The sequence below is a fragment of the Puntigrus tetrazona genome, chromosome 2 (assembly GCF_018831695.1).
Source record: "Puntigrus tetrazona isolate hp1 chromosome 2, ASM1883169v1, whole genome shotgun sequence".
NCBI classification, from domain to species: domain Eukaryota; kingdom Metazoa; phylum Chordata; class Actinopteri; order Cypriniformes; family Cyprinidae; genus Puntigrus; species Puntigrus tetrazona.
In genome coordinates this window covers 20849031-20868304 of record NC_056700.1, presented here as the reverse complement: position 1 = coordinate 20868304, position 19274 = coordinate 20849031, and the positions used below count along the sequence as shown (strand labels likewise).

Genomic DNA, 19274 nt, shown 5'->3' with positions numbered 1-19274 from the left:
CAAAAATTTAAATATTTTGCCTTTTCAAGTGTGTGTGTGTGTGTGTGTGTGTGTACTGTACCTCTCAGAGTCCTCATTATCTTGCATGTTGAACAGCATGGAGGGAATGAGTTTATCCATGTGTTGAGGTTCCCAGATGATTGCCTGCAGTTCATCATTCACAGTCTTTCTGACCACACCTTGGAGACCCTTAATGCCTGCTACACGGATCCTACAGCAAGAACACGTTAAACACACTAAATAACACGCTCATTAGTGGCAATTAAAGTGGTCTCAAGTGTATTTGAATACTTGCTTGTCCTCAATTAGTTAATTTGTTTATTAAATTAAAAATACAATTAAATAAAAAATAAATGCATTTGAATATAAAAATTATATATATATATATATATATATATATATATATATATATATATATATATATATATATATATATATATATATATATAGACACACACACAAAAATATATACATAGCACAAATACACAAATATACATCCACACCTGCTGCGAGTTTCGGGGTCCTCGTGTGTGGAGTGACACATGGCACTGAACTGAGAGACGAAAAAGTCATATCTGCGATGGTAAGATGGCGTATCCTCCTCAATGTTTGCAAACTTCACAAACTACAAGGGATAAAATACACAAACACACACACACACACACAAACACAATGATTATGTCAGATAAACACAACCACGCCCAATCTTTTCTCACACAATAACAGATTCAAAAAACACTCCCAAGCAAAGGTGTCAAGGCGATATTCCTCCTATGATGTGCAGAGGAAGTTACTGATATCAGCCAGAGAAGTGTGACATCTCATTAGAGGAACAAGAGTGTTTGTTCATGTGCAATACAGCATGTGTGAACCACTGCCTGTTTCAAATACACAATTTACAGAGTCCACATTTGATATTTTTTGTGTTTTATTTTACTAAAGTCCACTAAAATAATAATTCCATTTTACATAACCATTCCTACTCAAAATTAAACATGCATTAAACAACCTCTATTTTGACTGGCTTCTATTTCAAAATACTAAATAATGCTGGCAAAATCAAGCACTCAATACTGTCATGATTTCTAAGTGACCTGCTTTCTGCAAGGATAACAAATAATATTTCATGTTAGTTTATGCAGCCTGACTGAGAAATGTAGTTTTGGGCTTCAATAGATGATGCAACGTATAAAACAGCTAAACAATTCAATGCAGCAGAATCTTTAGATATGCTGGGAACATATTTGAAAGACCCAGATGAGGAATAATACAGCAGAAAATTGAGTGAGCAGAGAAAGAGTGAGATAGAGAGAGAGAGAGAGAGAGAGAGAGAGAGAGAGAGAGAGAGAAAGCGCAAGAGAGAATAAAAGGGGAAAAAAAATAACACCATAACATAACAGTCAAAGCCGTTTTCTCATCTTCCACCTGAACCTCTCGCATCTCCTGCAGAGATTTACGATTGCATTCGCTGGGTTGTTCTCACACACACACACACACACACACACACACACACACACACACACACACACACACCACACACACCACACACAACTTACTGAGTTGGTGCCCAGCACTTGCAAATCGGGTTCTCTGGATTCCAGCAGTTTGGCTACCATGTGTAAGAAGCTCTCCACAAACGGCTTGATACTCTGGGAATGACACGCCATCAATAACTGGTCTAATGCCTCCATCGCTATCACCACATACCTGCACACGCACACACCAAAATCAAGGCCCAAAATCAACACTTCAACATACCGAACATATTTGTACTCCATATAGTAAGTAAAAATAAAACTGTAAGTACATAAAATTAAATAAAACAATAACAAAACAGTAAGAATAATACAATTGTAAGAATTATAGTTTGATATGAAGTGACAACTTGGTCATTTTTAAGTGTTTTGCCATTTCACAGGACAACGATAACAAAGAAAAGATAATTACAATAATAAAATATAAATTAAAATGTAATAACCTATGATGGAACAACAGAACACTGAGGGACAAAGATAAATTATAATTTAAGTCATCAGGTAATGCGCAATACAAAAAAACCCCCAAAAAACATTATCATGACATTTTGGCTGTCAAAACTTTAGGCACTTTCTGAAATAAATTTCATTTAAAATTAAAAATCTTCTTTTGACCTCAGTGGACCTCAATTATTACTTAGTATTTTAGTATATTTATTCAATTAAGATACCAAAAACAAAATACGAGGAAAAGTTTTTACTAAAGCTGTACTTAGATTGCATATATATATATATATATATATATATATATATATATATATATATATATATATATATATATATATATATATATATATATATATATATATATAATTATGCATATCTTACCCATAGCGATGCCGTACCACATCTCTGCTGAGGCGTTCGGCCAGGTATGCTCCGATACGGTCCAGCTTTTCTGGGGCTGACACTGCATAAAAAGTCAGCTTTTCCATATCAGATTTCACGAGTCCATCCTGAGGGGGAAAAGAGCAATGAACTTTAAAAATACAATTAGGATTTGACTAGAACTTTATAAAAGAAAAAAACAACAACATCATGTCTTTTCGCAATAATCTTGGACTAGTAAGTGTCACTGCTGTAGATGCATTATTATATGTTATTTTCCCAGTAAAAGAAAATCTCCTTATGTTGTTAATAATGGTTTAACAAGCCTTAAATTCTGAGCAGGTTTTACAAATAATCGTATTAGTGGTTTATTCTGAACTACTTTGGATTGGAATCGAAACATAAACATTATTTGAAAGTATCAAAATCGTCAGGTTTTTTAAGACCGGGTAGAATATTTACAGTGAATATTTTCTACTGAAGCCTTATTCAACAAAGCACCAGAAAAATCACTCTTACCCAAAATCCCTTAAGAGAAATAAACTCCCGAAGCTCTCAAAGTGCTAATTAACTTAACACGATTTTAACGTACGGTACATAACATGACTGCAGGGAGTCTCTCTGTGTGTGTCGTTGGAAACAGTCACACCATCTCATGAGAATATTACTCACACTTAGCCTTTAGAGAAAATCATTGTGTGTGTGTTCCTTCTAATCAACAGAGCTACATTTTAATGTGATGAATATGGAGTAACAGCAAGGTTAAAAACCTTCCCAGTATGTGTTGATGTATATCACATTCTCAAAAACTGCTGAACGGTTCAAATTAAAACATTAATAATAAATATATATTGATAATAGCAGTGCCAAGGCACTTCTCTTCGACGATATGAATAATGTGCGACAGCTGCTAGTCATCGGTGCTTTAAATTGAGATTGATAGTCCAAGCAGCTTCTTTCTTATTATGCGTGGCATTTACTTTAGCTGGTCTCTGAGGACAAGGAAGAGCCGATAAGAATATATTTTGATCACAGCACTTGAACTTGGATGTTTCTGAATCCCAGTGCATGAACTCTGATATAAAGATGGTATTTAAAGAAGCACTTATTTTAAGCGTCTGTCAAAAAGTATGTAAATGAGCAAGACTTTTACTGTGCTTCTACTTTTACTGCTGAATTCTACTGTGTCTCCTGAAATTAACCTATACTGTAGAACGGTTTAAGATATTGATCAAGGTTATTATTTCATCCATTTTAAAATTAACAGCTAGTATCCATTGCTTACCAGTGAAGATTCTATGAGTTGCAAAATTTATGATAGTCTTAAAAATTTAAATACATCGAAAATATTTTACTGAATTTTAAGATTACCTAGTGTAATTTTATTTAAATGTGTGTGTGTGTGTGTGTGTGTGTGTGTGTATAAATTCAGATGATATAGTGAGATATCTATTTGGCCATGTTACAATAATATCCGTTGCTTAGCCAATGAACAAGATTCGATCAGTTACACAACCTATCCTTGCATTTCCATATACTGCAGGGATAAGTTACCTTGGGATCCTCTGGGAAAATGTTGTCCACTAGACGCTTGTAGCGTGGCCGCAGAGGACCACAACATCCACACACACCTGTGAAAAGAGAGAAGTCGTCTTACATATACAAAAGAAAGATGGACAACCTCGACATTTTAAATCAACTTTGTACATTTTCATGTTCGATCTGCATGAACACAAATGACTGCAGTGAGTTTGAACGTGTGCTTTTAATGAAATAAACAGATCTAAAGCACTATTTTTACATCTGTCTGCATGGTTTTGCAGTTGTTTTTCTATTCTAACAGGTTTTGTTTGAAACCTCTCCTGGCAAAGCATCACATTTTAAGACGGTTTGTTAAGTTAAAAAAGTTCAGCTTTTACAAATGTGCCTGGCGACACCTGCTTTCTGTTGCGTTTCACCGTGCGTTTCTGAATGCAAGAATGGCTTTAATGAGATAGGACAGATATGCAACATAAGCAGTCTGACGCATACATTCAAACTTCACCCACTCAAAGCCAATAGGAAGTTCAGAATCTACATATGCATGATATTAAAATGAGCTGTCAGGACGAAATGTGTGCACTGATGAAAGGCACAATGCACACTGCATTCTGTGTGTGTGTGTGATGCCACACAGTTTGAGTTGCTGATTAATTATTAAAAAAAGTCAAAGAAGAAATCTGAGAGCAGCAGAGCAGCCAGTACACACACAAACACACGCACACTCCTTATATTCAACACAAACACACACAGACACACGCACTGCTCTGACAGCCCTTCACCAGTTAGAGCTGAAATTGTTCATTCATCCAGTTCAACATGGATCGTAAATCTGGATTGCATGTGCATGCATGTGTATACGCCAACAGAACATGTGTGTGTGTGTGTGTGTGTGTGTGTGTGCGTGCAGGGATTGTAAAGTGAGATGTGGAAAAGGAGCCGCCATTATCAGCTCAAACACCTGATCCAACTTCAGAAAGACGGAAAAAGTGAGAGATGCTGTGAGGGAGAGCAATAAATAGAATAGCGAAAGAGAGCAGGTGAGCGAGCCGAGCTCTACGGCAAAGTGACAAATGCATCAACAATCTTACTAACAAAGGGTGTGCAACGGGCTTGTATTAATCATCACGAGCGCACACAAACAAACACACACATAGATACCAAGTCTGCTAAAGAAAGATCTCCTCTCCCAGGTGTGCCTGTATCTGAAGGTCCCGTCAGCTTCTGAGCGTGGCACCTGCCTGTACCTCCTCATCATGACCTCTGACCTTTGTGACTCCTTAAGACCCTCGGAACCTCAAACTTGGTCGAAACAACGACCTTTCTGTCTCCTGCTTCAACCCTGGTCTGAGACTCAGACACACCTGGACTGAATACCTGTAGAGGACTCGCCCTCTACTGGGACTGGCAGGAGAGCCAACCAATTACAGAGGAATGGAAGTTACGCCTACTGTGTACTGTCTGTCGTTGAGGTGACAGACTGAAATGAGACCAGGACTCAGAAAGTCAGAAAGAAATGAGAAAGAACATACATATACACATACACATACATATATACAGATATACAGATATACAGATAGATAGATAGATAGATAGATAGATAGATAGATAGATAGATAGATAGATAGATAGATAGATAGATGTCAGCTAGAAACAATTCACAGGACAGAATAACATGGCTATGGCTTCATTTGTTTACTATCAAAATACTTCATATCAGAAGACATTTACAGTTTCTACAAAATTTCCCGTGAACTGGCTAGATAATGGGTTTTGGTGACAAATCAGCAGAATTTACAACAAGCATTTACATCACAGAAAACAAAATATTTAAGTTTAATATTTAAAGGCATAAATGATAATTATTCCTTACATTGTTATAGCACTTTTCAAGGCAATCAAGGTTCTTTACATTGTGAGGGGGGTCTCCTCATCCACCACCTGTGTGCAGCATCCACCTGGATGACGCGACGGCAGCCATAGTGCCCCAGAACGCCCACCACACACCAGCTTACTGGTGGAGAAGAGGCACAGTGATGAAGCCAATCAGTAGATATGGGGATTGTTAGGAAGACATGTCAGGACCTCTGTTTAACGTATAAACCGAAGGAAGGTTTTTTTTTTTTTTTTTGTCCCAACCACTATACTGGGGTGTTAGGACCCACAGAGACCTCCTGCTGGCCTCACTAAAACATCAACCTAGTTTTCCCCAAGAGGTCTCCCATCCAGGTACCGACCAGGCTCAACCCTGCTTAACTTCAGTGGGTGGGCAGTTAAACATTTAAAAAGTTAAACAGTTAAAGCACAAGTTAAAACTGTCAAACACAACTAAAGAGACTGTACAGGCCTGCATAAATAACACTAATGTCAAGAGCATTCTGAAAAAAAAGTTGTTGTTTTCATCTTCATCTACATTTCCAAGAGGAGAGAAGCTCCATTTCATAACAGAGAAGACAGCCACGGCCAGCAGGGGGCGCTCACTCTTTGCGGGCCACCCCAGAGCAGGGTGCAAATCCCGCTTCCCACTGGTGCCTGTTGAATCCCCATTACTGCCAACATGAGAGCGTCTGGGGAAATGAAGAGATTGATTCAGTGCCTGCAGAGAAAATCCTCTTAACCTTATGAGGACCTGAAATAGCTTAAGAGTTTGAAGAGCGAGAGCAGAGCCCGAGAGAAAGCTGCCATAACAGAATTACCATCTATCTTAGAGACAGACTATGATGCATAATAATGAAAGCAGAACTTTAAGACCTCTGTGTACACATGAAATAAACACAAAACAACCTGTGGGGGGAGTGAACTACTCAAAACAAGAAAGTAAAAAAATTTATTTAACTTTGTAAGCAGTTGTTTTAATCTACCACAAGATTTTAAATATAGTAAATATTCTAACTTCATGTTCCACCAGAGTTTAACCTCTGGCCTTTCGTCTGTGCATGTTTTCTTTATTGTGTGCATATATACACCAGGCTTTCTGTGCATATTTGACGCTGGAGACCAGAGTCTATCATGATGTAAAAAACCCATAATCCTTTGCCAGTACAGGTAAGAGTCTATAAAAATACACTCTGCCAAACACACCGATACACACACCGTGCTAAATTTACCAGCACGGGTCGATGGAGTGGGGATGCAGATAACAAAATATGCATGAGCTAGTCAATACGGGGTGAAAAAAAAAAAGCATTGGAGGACAGAGCAGAAGAAATGGAAAACCTCTTTATCTCGTGCTACCATCCGACGGGTTTTACATTTGAGCGAAATTCGACCATTTACATGATGTGCATCGTCTGCACATTTGCTGTTCACTTATGAGATCATTAACCCAGTTACTATTTCCCACAATGCACTGCGAATGCCTCCAAACTTCCAGCTTTTAAAAATATGACTCACATCTGGGAACACGGCAGGCAGTGATAATTTAGACGACTACAAAAGAAATCATGCGTTTCTGCACACTGCGTATTGGCTATAAAAACAGCATGTATGGCATTTGTTTGGGCCGTATGTAAATATGCTGTTTCAAACACATAATCCCTCTGTTCTTCTCTCTTCTGCCATGTTCTTTACATTTCTAATTAGCAATCAACCAATACGGCTTTTTAAATGGGGGAAGTCAATATTTAAAGATCAGGATGGTCAATGTAATGCTAAAGGGTAGTTGACACATGGCATGGCTGCTCATGAATGGTCCAAATGCTTGTCCTGGTGAAAGATTAGGTCATATTTCATCCAAACAATGCATTTGGCCGTCGTTATCACCCAAATCTGTCATTTCAAACCATTTATTAAATTTACATTTAAAAACATAAATACTATTTTTTTTCGGTTGGGGAACTATTCTGTCATTAATATTACCATAATAAATACTGGCAAAAAACACTGGTGTTGTTGTTGTTAATAGCGATGTACCAAAATTTGAATGATCTGAATACAGCCAAAAGTAATAAACAAATCAATAAAAATCGGGTTTAGCCTAAATTGTTTGAATTCTTCCAGCTGGTTACCACCAGATAAGCAGCAAATACAATAAATCGATTTTATTGACAAAACAATGATATTTAATTAGTGCCTTTTGACTTGCTTCAGTGTCTTTTTCATGCACACAATGTCAATACACTGCAACAGGGACACGTCAGCAGTGTTTACACACTTCACCATGAGCAAAAATCACGCTAAAGGAGCAATGTGTAAAATTGTGTTCAGGTAAAAATATCTAGAGGCGGCTTGTTGCAAAATAACTTTACTATGAGTGGTTTAATTTATCAACTGAGAACAAGGCCCCCCCGAGCAGAATAAACAGTTACCTACATTTAATTATGCTATCATCCAAAACAACCAAATGGTTGAAAAGAATCAGACTTCATAGTTTGCCTTCAGTCTAAGGATTACACGTAATAATGTTTTTGCACAGACCCATCATTTCACTTTGTAAGACCTCAGTATGTCTTCAGGAGCCACAGGTATTCATTTTGCGTTGCCTGATATACTTTTTTTTCTACTCTCCTTGTGTCAGTAGCCATTAACTTGCATTTTATGAATCATCAAGGACCACAGTCCTTTTTTACTTTTTTCATTGTTCTTCACTATCAATTTGTTATTTTTAAAATAATATTTTCAATACAGAATCGAAAATGAATTGCATGCCATTGTTTTAAGTCCAATTACTAATGAATTAGTGAGTATATATATATATATATATATATATATATATATATATATATATATATATATATATATACACACTAGTAAAATTAAATCAGTATTTTGTGTTGTAAGCTTTAAATTATATTTAAGTTTAATTTCAATTAAAATCATACACAATCAGATGGAACTTTCTGACTTTTTGAGTGAGCTTCAAATTACATTTAACTTCATTTGAATAATATTCAAATCATCTTATCTACTTTGAATTATGGCTGCGACAATCACAAGTGGGAACTAGCACTTCTATCACTTGGCCAAAATGGTTGTTATTAGCCACCGATTTCAAAATTAGCCAAAAATGAGCTTCGTTGAGAAACTGGTCAATTAGTCAATTCCCAATGAAAGCTTTTTCACCTAATGTTTTTGCCACTGAAGTTACATTCATCTTTAAGGCTGTATATTTGAATGCATCTACGTATTACACATGCTGAAAATGACCTGAAACCAAGCAATCAAGGACACGCGGACAAAAAAAAACAAGCACAAACACACACAGATCAGACCTACCAGCATCAGCGTTCTCTGAGTCCATGTCTGTGTCCGCTCACTGGACCTGGGAGACAATCGCTCTCTTTCTGTCTCTCTATCTTTCTCTCTCTAGGTGCTGTACAGTGCAGGAAGTCTAACCATATTCTATAACACGCGCGCACACACGCACACACACGCATCTGCATGAGGACAGAGGGGTGAGCAGTATTTAATTCTGATGATGCTGGTGTTTTGGCACATTGAAAATTTCACCGCAGCGTCAAGAGAAGCATCTGAGCGAATAATGCCACCATGCGCACGCACACTCTTGACCGACACAAAACACACACGCCACCGCCTTCCCTTGATGTTTTCCCTCGCACCGAATCTTCGCTAGCACGTCGTCCGCTGCGCATATGAATGAGACATTGCTGAAAGGAAAGTGAGGAACACCAATACAAAACAGATGACAGATCAAACACACACACAGATCAAACTCTCTGGTGCACTCAAAACGGCAGATCAAACTTTGCTTTGCAAACGTGCACATTATCATCTCAAAGCCTGGAGAGAGGGAGAAAGATCCTTGAGAGAGAGAGAGATAAACAGAGAGCTCCTTCAAAGAAAGAGAAGCGGAAAGATCCTTGAGAAAAAGAGAGAGAGGCTGGGCGGTCATTGTCCCCTGCACGCAGACATTTCAACAGCATTTACACTGTCAATCAGGATTTTTTTTGTCCACTGATATTTGAACAGACTGAATCTAAACGACAATATCATCTGACATTCGATTAAGTACATATTGCGAATATCTGACATAATAATTTTACCGCAATTTGAGAAAGATTTAACATCTCACGCTGCACAGATATCCTAGCTGAAAGAACAAAAAGACACAAAAATCACATTACAGCAGTTCTCATTTTCAGCAAGGTGTGCAAACTACAAACCAGCGAGCATTGACTTCTGTATCCAAAGTCAGAATCTGCCATCGCTGGTTTTAAGGTTATGGAAATTCAAAAATCCTCTGTAAAAGATTAAAACTTTTTATTGTTATTAGTAAGAAATAAGATTTTATTTAATATTAAAATTATAATTCTCAATTTACTCTTAACTAAAATAAAACATGAATGATAATATGAAATAATTCACAGTGAATAATATATTTTATTTTATTAGAGATTTTTTTCTTTTTTTAATGAATGCTGTCCAGCTTCTTTAAAAAAAAAAAAAAAAAGTGATTATTTGGACTTGAGTAAGATTTGTAAAAGTTGGCAAAGACTCTACATATGCTTCATGCCAAAAGTTAAGTTATGCCAATGCTTCATGCCAAAAGAATGTGCTGTTACTGTTGTTGTTGAACTATAATAATAATAATAATAATAAAATCATCCATTATTTTATCTCAGAACTGTGTAGTTAAACAAATGTGTTTTATTGTTGTTGTTGTTATTTATGTGCTCAATATTTCAAAATCTTGATTATTTGGACCCGAGTAAGACTTGGGCAATGATTCCGTATCTAAACTGTTATTTTGCCAATGTTTTGCTGTCAACAGAAACTGGTAAGGGTGTGCAAATATTAATAATAATAATTGTCGTCATAAATAACTAACAACTGTCCTTTAAAATAATTATTTTAGAGGACAGCTATGTAGTTCTATGGGCTCTAGATTCAAAAATGTCATTGTTTGCCATCGAACAATATTAATAAAATATAAACGCAGAGCAAGAGAATCACACTGAACTTGAACTGAACCAAACTCTGACTAGAACACCGTCACTAGCCAGCATTGTGAACAGGCCTGGTCAGACGTAAATCACTAGCCGCACAAGTTTAGTTAATGCATACTAAGGCCTACACATAAGTTATATCATCAGGGCAATCAATGAAACCGTTTATTTATCTAATGTCAAGACAACTGACATCTGTGCTATATTTTGTCAAATGCAATATAAATGCAATAGTAGAAGTACTACTAAACAATGTTAGATCGCTAGTTAATAATATAGTCATTTATGTATTAAGTGAATAGACAAGGAAAAATAAGTCATATTGGTGTCAAGGAAACAGACCCGTAGTGTGAATGCAGCTGCAAAACATTTACAGAATCACTTTTCTCTCAATTTTCCTCTCTCATCCCATGTCAAGGATAAAGGGCTCGTCTTACAGGGTCCTGACTGCCCAGAAATAGACTGTGTGTGTGTGTGTGTGTGTCAGAGCAGAGAGGTTATCATACTCCCTCTGAGGGGTGTGGGAGTTGTGTTTGTACTTCAGTGGAGAGGTCACCCTACTCTCAGTGTGTGTGTGTGTGTGTGTGTGTGTGTGTTTGTTGTACTTTTCTTTTGAGTGCCGAGCGTCAGCAGCAATAACCCTCAGGGGTGTCTGGTCTACTGCGTCAAACTACACATTACGCAATCTGGCGAAATAATGCAACACTAAACAATATCACAAATGGCAAACTAAATGCCACACTAAACTATATCACATGCAAAAAAACGAAGATTGTCACAAAACAGCAAACACAGCAATAACGAAAACACCACCAAACGCCGGGAAAAATAATAACCACGTTTAACAAATCAAGCTAAACCAAGCCATCTTGATTAATATCAAAACAATACCAAAAATGGTGAATCTAGCAACACTAAGATAATCTTATAAACATCAAACATACATGCAAAATAATACCAAAACAATATTTTAAGCTAATGAACACCAAAATGTCCATAAATGTCAAACTAATGGCATATTAGACTCAAAGTGTATGGGAATATATACTATATTTGTATACAAAATCTTTGATAGATTTGCACAGCCAACAGTGGGAAGGAACTCCACAGAAGAGCTACATTGTGGCACATAAACATAAAATACAAAAAGTTGTACAAAAAGGTGGTGTTGTCACAACTTGATAAACAAATATAGAATTCGACTTTTAATGTTTATATATCAGTAGGCTATATCTTCAAATACGGCTCACTAGAATGATGTCACAACAGAAGAGAAAACACAATCACAGTTGTGTTTCTAACTGGCTTTAAATCCAACAACAGCAAAACAAAACCAATTTTGCAAACGCCAACTAAACAAAATCAAAACCACAACGTCCAAAGTAAAAAAGTATCACAGATATCAGCCGAAATCAAATAAGTCTACATCAACTGCTTCAACCACAGTAACTTGACATACTAAAATTAAATAAAAAGTTATAATAAAAACCAGAAAAATGTGACAACAACTTCAAAATAGCAATTAAAACTACAACTGAATCTCAGTGAGGAACGAAGCATGACAGTTTCTCTTGGTAGCAGGAGACTTTCATAAGCTTTTCAGGAACATTAAAATCAGAGACGTCCAAATACATTACATAAGATATCCATCTTAGACCCCGCTGAGTAGGATTTTATGCTGACACTAAATCACATGCCAGTGCCACCTGCTGTCAAGGTCTACGGCATCGGTGCCAACACCTCAACAAACTCTGACGTGACTCATTGTCCTGCATGGGATCATGGGTAAAACAGATTGCATTGTCAATGACCGTGGGAATTCTGGGAATACCACGGTACTACTGACTGATTAGCGTTTTCATTTGAGTTACTTTAGCAGAGAATAGCAAAACAAAGCAACACCATATAGTACTTTTTGTGCTTTTTCTGTTGATGCAGAAGCAGCAGGGAAGAGCTGAGATCAGCAGAACCCCAGTAGGCTAATGACACTGACTCATTCTCGCATACACAGTGCAGCACAACATTTGCAGCATAAACCGTATTAAGTTAATGACAGAGGGCTGAGGCTGTGACCGGCTCGGGTTTGGGCTCTTACCGGTAGGCATTCCTCCACTCGGTTCCGTCCAACCCGCGTCCGATGCGCTGCGTTTGGATCAGATCAGCTTGAAAGGGGGGTCGGGTTCGACATATGGATCCGAACACGTCTGGATCACACACATACAAATACATACACACACACACACACACACACACACACACACACACACACACATACGGATTAAGCGAATCCTATCAGAACCCGTCACGGAGGTTAAACTGACGGCTATATAAACACGTGAATAAAAATGGCAGCGCGGCGTCTTGTGTTGTTAAGAATTAATCAAGTGAAGAAAGAGAGTTGTGTGTGAATACCTGTAGATGCAGATTAAGCGCAACACATCCGCGTTTCCTGCTTCGCATTCCGCGTGACGTCGGGACACGCCAACACGGAAGTGATAGTCGCGCGGCGCTGAGAGGAGAGAGGAGCGTCGAGTTTGAAAAAAAAAAAATTATAAAAAAAATAAAAACAGCGCAAGCCGCGGGGACTCACTGAGTGGAACAGGTGGGAAGAAGAAAGAAGTTATTTGCTTTGTGTATTGCATTATGATAACAAGTGTCTGGAATATTGTGTGAATCTGCTCTCCCATACAGCTTCTAAAATTAATAAGCAGGGCAATCTCAGTTGCTTTTTGATTTAGGTTAATGAACTGCTCGTGTGTGTGTGTGTGTGTGTGTGTGTGTGTGTGTGTGTGTGTGTGTGTGTGTGTGTGTGTGTGTGTGTGTGTGTGTGTGTGTAGGTTGTTGGATAAAAAGTCATTAAAAAGAGCTATTACCGCTCTCGGAGTTTTGCATGGCATCCGGCCAAATTATTTTTACTCTTAATTTCTTTTTAAAGGAGTAGATCAACCAAAAAATTAAACTTGTATCATATTACTCTTTAACCAATTTGACTGTTTTTTTTCCATGGCACTCAACAAAAGACATTCTGTTGCTTGGTTTTCCAATAGCAGTACAATGAAACTTGTAAGCAGCAAAAGTAATAAATGCACCGTAGATTTATTTATTTATTTATTGCATGTCGTGGACTCCTATGATAATACTCATGCCAAGGATCCCCATCCTTATTTTTTAAACGCAGCTATATTCATGTATACAAACCCAATTTACATTGTGAAAATACATTTTAGAAATGCAAAATATAAAGAATTAATTTTTTTATGTTACATTATTATTATTCTTTTACAATACTAATATATTATTTATTTTTATTGTTTATATTATTTATGCAAATGTTTTGCAATTTAATTGAGAAATATATATATATATATATATATATATATATATATATATATATATATATATATATATATATATATATATAATTGAATTATTTTATATTACATATTCATTTTTTTAATTGTTTATATAGTTGATTTATATTTATTTATTTATTACATTTTTAGTATATTGTTCACAATTTTTCATGGACCCCTAGCATTCCTTTGCAGTCCTGGACACTGTTTTGCTGAATTCCTGTTCAAAAAAAAAAAAAATAATAATAATAATATATATATATATATATATAGGCTTTCGTGACCTTGTTTGAACCATAAAAGCTTTGGTTCCTATTCATTGTAATTGAATGAGTGTGTCACATGCCTACTTTGAAGTCTTAATAATTTTGCATTTCCACAGAAGAATGAAAGTAACAGGCTTGGAATTACATTGAATGTGAGTTAACTATAATTTTAATTTTCAGGAAACAATTTCTTTGAAATCTGCGACCAGTGGCCTGATATTTTAAAACATCAGCGCGCATTAACCAAGTTGCAACTTGCAACAAACTTAGATTAGAAAACCTGTTATATTAATATTAAAGATATTACTGGTGAAATGCAGGGATTTGTTTCGACTGGCTTTTGATGTCCTTGATGTTTCCAAAACCTCTCACTTCATTACAACACATTATGGGCAGAATCTGTTCATTTACAGTAGTCATAATAAATAATAATACAAAGCCCAGTAATGTCTGCCTGTGTCAGACCTCCTGTGTATAACTGGATTATATTAGGATAAGCTGAAACCATCTAGTCAAACAGCCTAAGCTATGAGGACCTATGTGTGTCTATGATAGAGAGAGAGAGAGAGAGAGAGAGAGAGAGAGAGCGAGAGCAAATACACAGTATTAAGATAAGACCTTTGCTTCGCAGGAATTATGTGTGATTAAGCTCCATTTTATCCAAACATCTGTTAAAACACTGAAAACACACACATGCAGTCTCAATCACTCACTTTCTCATGCATACTTACAATTCTCGCTGCGTTTACATTGTATCATAGCTTAAATATTTAACACAATGTGCAGGGAGACAGCAATGCTGGTGCACAGACTGGTTTGATACAGCGCTGCCATCTCCAGATGCAAACATTTGCATAATAATTACTGAAATGCTGGCTAAATAATCCTATTTCACCAATAATCTCCATCAAATATGTGTGATGTGATTTCTCCCTGTGGCCACACACACACACACACGCAAAATGTTTTCTGCCTCATTGATATTGGTGGTTTAATGAAGCATGAAAGTTTGGGCAGTTTGATTGATTGAGTAATGGTTTAGTTGTGTGTATGTGTGTGTGTGAGTGTGTGTGAGAGAGCGCACAAATGGCAGCTGGTATTGCCAGTCATTCAGCAAAGTGCTGTCGTTATTTGAATATTGCATGCACGCTCACCCTGATTGCACCTAAAATATGCAATTTTCCTTTGTGTGTGTGCATTTTAACCCTAAATCTACTTTTAAAATTAAGTTTACAGATATAGTATGTTATTTTTCAGCTACTTCCAAATGCAGACAAACCCACACATATTCTTGCTTATTATTCCTTTAATCAGTATGAAAAGATTAATTTAATACTTGAATTTGTGTGAAACGCAAATATAGCTTTTTCTTGATTTGGTAACTTGCATATTATTTCTTGTATAGGAAAATATAAAAATAAAAGTAGGTACAGTATTATGAATAATGTTATTTTAATTTTCAGATTATAAAAATATTTTTGCTCTGTTCTAACTCTTGGACTCTAATCTTGGAATATATTGAACAATTATAATATAATGATTATATTATTATTATTATTTAAATTTTTATAATCACTTTTGGATTTTGACAGCCTTATACACATAAATGCAGCATCAAAAAATGTTGTCTAGGGAAGAAATACAGTTTGGAACAACTTGATGATGAATTACAAATCTATATATTTTTTTTGGAGTATGTTTTACAAAAACACTTCAATATTTCCCATTTAATTTACTGTAACTTGTTAATTGTGAAATTTACTAGCAGTCTGAGAGTGAAAATCATTTCTGACAACACAATATATGGTAAATTCCATCCTCATTGTGCTTTTTCTACATAATTTGTACCTGTATACATGACAAAATAGGGCTCTCCCATTTTTACATACAGAACATGTCCACATTTAGGGATTTTCAGTTTTCCACCTACAAGCTTCACACAGTTTCAGATCAATATTGACCCATAGAACAACTGTTTGTGTTAGAAAGAAATAGACAGTTGGATTTCTCTCTCTTTCTCTCTCTCTCTGTCTCTCTCTCTCTCTCTCTCTCTCTCTGGAGGGGGTTTGACATTTTTCACCAACTAGCATTTGGGTGCAATGTCTGTTCAGTGTCTTAGGTCAGAATCGATGTATGGATGGATTGTGTAAAAAACACACACATGATATTTGCAATTGAAAGAGACTTCTGAATATTTTCTCAAACCCCTGACAAGATAAAAAAAAGGCCTAGACTCCTACATGATGATTAAAGAGGACAATGATTTTATTAAAAAAAAAAAAAAAAAGCTGGATGACTGGGCATCTTATTTTTATCAAATGTCTGAGAAGCGCCCACAAACATTATTATGCCTCTTAGAGAACAGATCGCTCTGTCAGAGTAGATTTCAAAGAAGTAAGATCATAAAGACTGAAATGTTGCCTTTTAAAACATTTTGAATTGAATGGCTATTTATGTCAAATTTAAGGTTATCTGTATACAACATAGAAATCTTGCTAATGCTAAACTGCATTACCAATGCATTCATATTAGCCTTAAGCCTGTTTAGGGTTATTTTCTGGCTTAGTAGAAAGTGCATATATAAAGTGCCATCTACTATAGGACAGATAGAAAAAAAAATGTCAGTACTAAATTTAGATCCCCCTGGTACTAGGAATAATACCTAGATCATGATCCAAGACATACAGAACCTGTCAGGAAAAACTTGTCATTAAGTATGAGTCAATAGGTCTTCTAAACTCAGTAGAAATATGACTGTAGTGCAGATTCATGGAAGAGGATGAGCACATTCGAGGTAAAGCTCTAGGGTGATGAGTAGGCAGCCGGTCAATGCGTCAGTGTTGAATGCAGAGATCTTTTTTGAGATGAGGGGAGATGTGGAGGGGAGAAAAAGGTGAAATGTGTGAGTTTATTGGACTGGAATGTGTAAAGACACTAGATCAGTTTGAGAGCAAGCAGTAATAGGGTGATTTGGGTTTTCAGAGCTCAACCATTCTGAAATTTCCGTTGGTGAGCTGACTCCTACAGACTTTATTTTCCGCCATCCTTGCTAGCCTTTGAAGTATTTATGAATGCAGGGTATAATGGTATTTGTCATGATATTCTAAAACTTGTCATGCTTTTGAAGTCAGCATAAATAGAAATGTACGGTGGCTTCTACTTATTATGTCGTGATTTTGTGCTGAATTATTTGGGGCATTTTGCATGTGATGTTGCCTTTGTAATGTTCCATTTAAACTATATCAACGTCCAACCAAATCTAGAGAAAATCAGGCCCTACACTATTTTTTTTTTTCTTTTTAAATAGCATTTTTGATATGTTGTTATTCAGTTGGGTTATCCAGTTTAGACTGCGTGAAGGACTAAAAAGTCAAAGTCAATTCATAATTCTAACATAATTCTTAATATTAATTTAACATTTAATTACATTTTTACTCATTTTAAGCCTGCTGCATACTGTTTTGGACAAATTGTGTGAATCCTAAAAGATTCCTTTTATCCAAAACCTGTAGTTTGTTATCATTTGCTTGGTATGCTCGCTGACAGCGTATTAATGACCACTGTGTTTAAATTTTACTATGAAATTCTTCCAGTATTTGCAACTGTCAAATTAAGAAACAAGAGGATAGTTAACACAAAAAAGTTGGGGCAAGTTGTTCCAAATCTGTTTGAATTTCTGTCTTCTCGTGTTCAAAAGAAGATATTTTAAAGAATATTGGTAACTAAAGAGTTGCTGGTAGCCATTTACTTCCTAGTGTTTTATTCAACAAGAAGGGAACTTCCACAAGGTTTGGAACAAATTAAGGGTGAGTAAATGATGACAAATTTTCATTTATGGGTGAACTGTCCCTTTAAGAGCACAGAACCTGAATACGCAATTAGTGTGAAAATAACAAACCACTTGCTTCACACACATTTATTTCCCCATATTTTCTTTTTAATACAAACCATGGTGAAAATTAATGCTAGCTGGGGGTTTTTTTTCCACATGTAGACTAAATCCAGCTCGCCAATATCAAACATATTACAAACACGTTTGTACAAAAGCTTTGTCTTAAAAGCAACAATCAAACTATTATAAATTGTACAGTACATGGCTTTAGAGGAAAACTGGCAAAATTAGTTTTATATAAATAAATTCAAATTGTCTGGTGTAAAAGTTTATAAAATGATTAGATCTTTGATAAAACATTAATTTCTTACGTGAAATAAATATGGTGTGGTTTCAAAACATGAATACAAAATCTCACTGAATTATAAGCTTCTGTAAAGATAACTCTTCTATTTTGGATGATTAAAAACTTTATGCAATTAACTTGAAGTGATAAAAAGAAATTAGCATCTGCCTGTGTTCTGCAGTGTGAAAAGTGAGGGATTCAACCTTCAGTCTGTGCAAAATGTCTCAAGGTTTTTACTTGAAGCATTATTAATGTACTCGTGGAACTGTCAATCATTTTTTCATGCCAAAGGAATAGATTTTGAGTATTATTTAGAAGGAAACAACTGTGTAGGTTTGTGAACAGACCTCAGCATTGGAATAAAATGAGCTAAAACGCTTTTCTTTTTAAAAGTACTTGAACACTTTGAGTGAACGTCAACATTTCAGTAATTGTTAGAAAGAACGGGTGAAGGTCGGTCATTTCATTTTTCACCTTAAAGAAACCATTCAGTATGAAAAGTGCTGTTCAGAAATGCTTTTTTTCCTTTTCAGCAATTGGACGGTCATAATGTGAAATGAATATAATGTACAACCTGATCCCATATTTAGCTTTCTATAAAGGCCAATTCATAGACAAAATCCCCAAACCCGACTCACAGCAACCACAGCTTCACCCACAGCCTCTATCA

At 36.1% G+C, this 19274-nt stretch overlaps 1 protein-coding gene and 1 long non-coding RNA gene across 5 annotated transcripts in view; one reads left to right on the top strand and one right to left on the bottom strand.

Moving 5' to 3' along the window:
* The window catches only part of efr3a (EFR3 homolog A (S. cerevisiae)), a 32568-nt gene extending 19240 nt beyond the window's left edge, over nt 1–13328 (bottom strand). Inside the window, exons 1-8 of one of the 3 annotated variants that reach the window (XM_043263535.1) lie at nt 13220–13328; nt 12903–13011; nt 5776–5916; nt 3918–3994; nt 2364–2491; nt 1557–1707; nt 504–625; nt 62–211 (exon numbers count right to left, since the gene is read on the bottom strand). In XM_043263535.1, coding sequence (XP_043119470.1) covers nt 62–211; nt 504–625; nt 1557–1707; nt 2364–2470 — 530 coding nt within the window. In that variant the 5' untranslated portion in view covers nt 2471–2491; nt 3918–3994; nt 5776–5916; nt 12903–13011; nt 13220–13328. Of the gene's footprint in view, nt 1–61; nt 212–503; nt 626–1556; nt 1708–2363; nt 2492–3917; nt 3995–5775; nt 5917–9116; nt 9284–12902; nt 13012–13219 lie in introns of those variants that run through there. The other 2 variants (XM_043263525.1, XM_043263517.1) reach the window with 2 other exon arrangements.
* Nucleotides 13307–19274, top strand: part of LOC122362200 — a 9138-nt gene continuing 3170 nt past the window's right edge. For both annotated transcript variants that reach the window (XR_006253076.1, XR_006253075.1), the window contains exon 1: nt 13307–13409. This is a non-coding gene — a long non-coding RNA (uncharacterized LOC122362200). The remainder of the gene's footprint in view (nt 13410–19274) is intronic.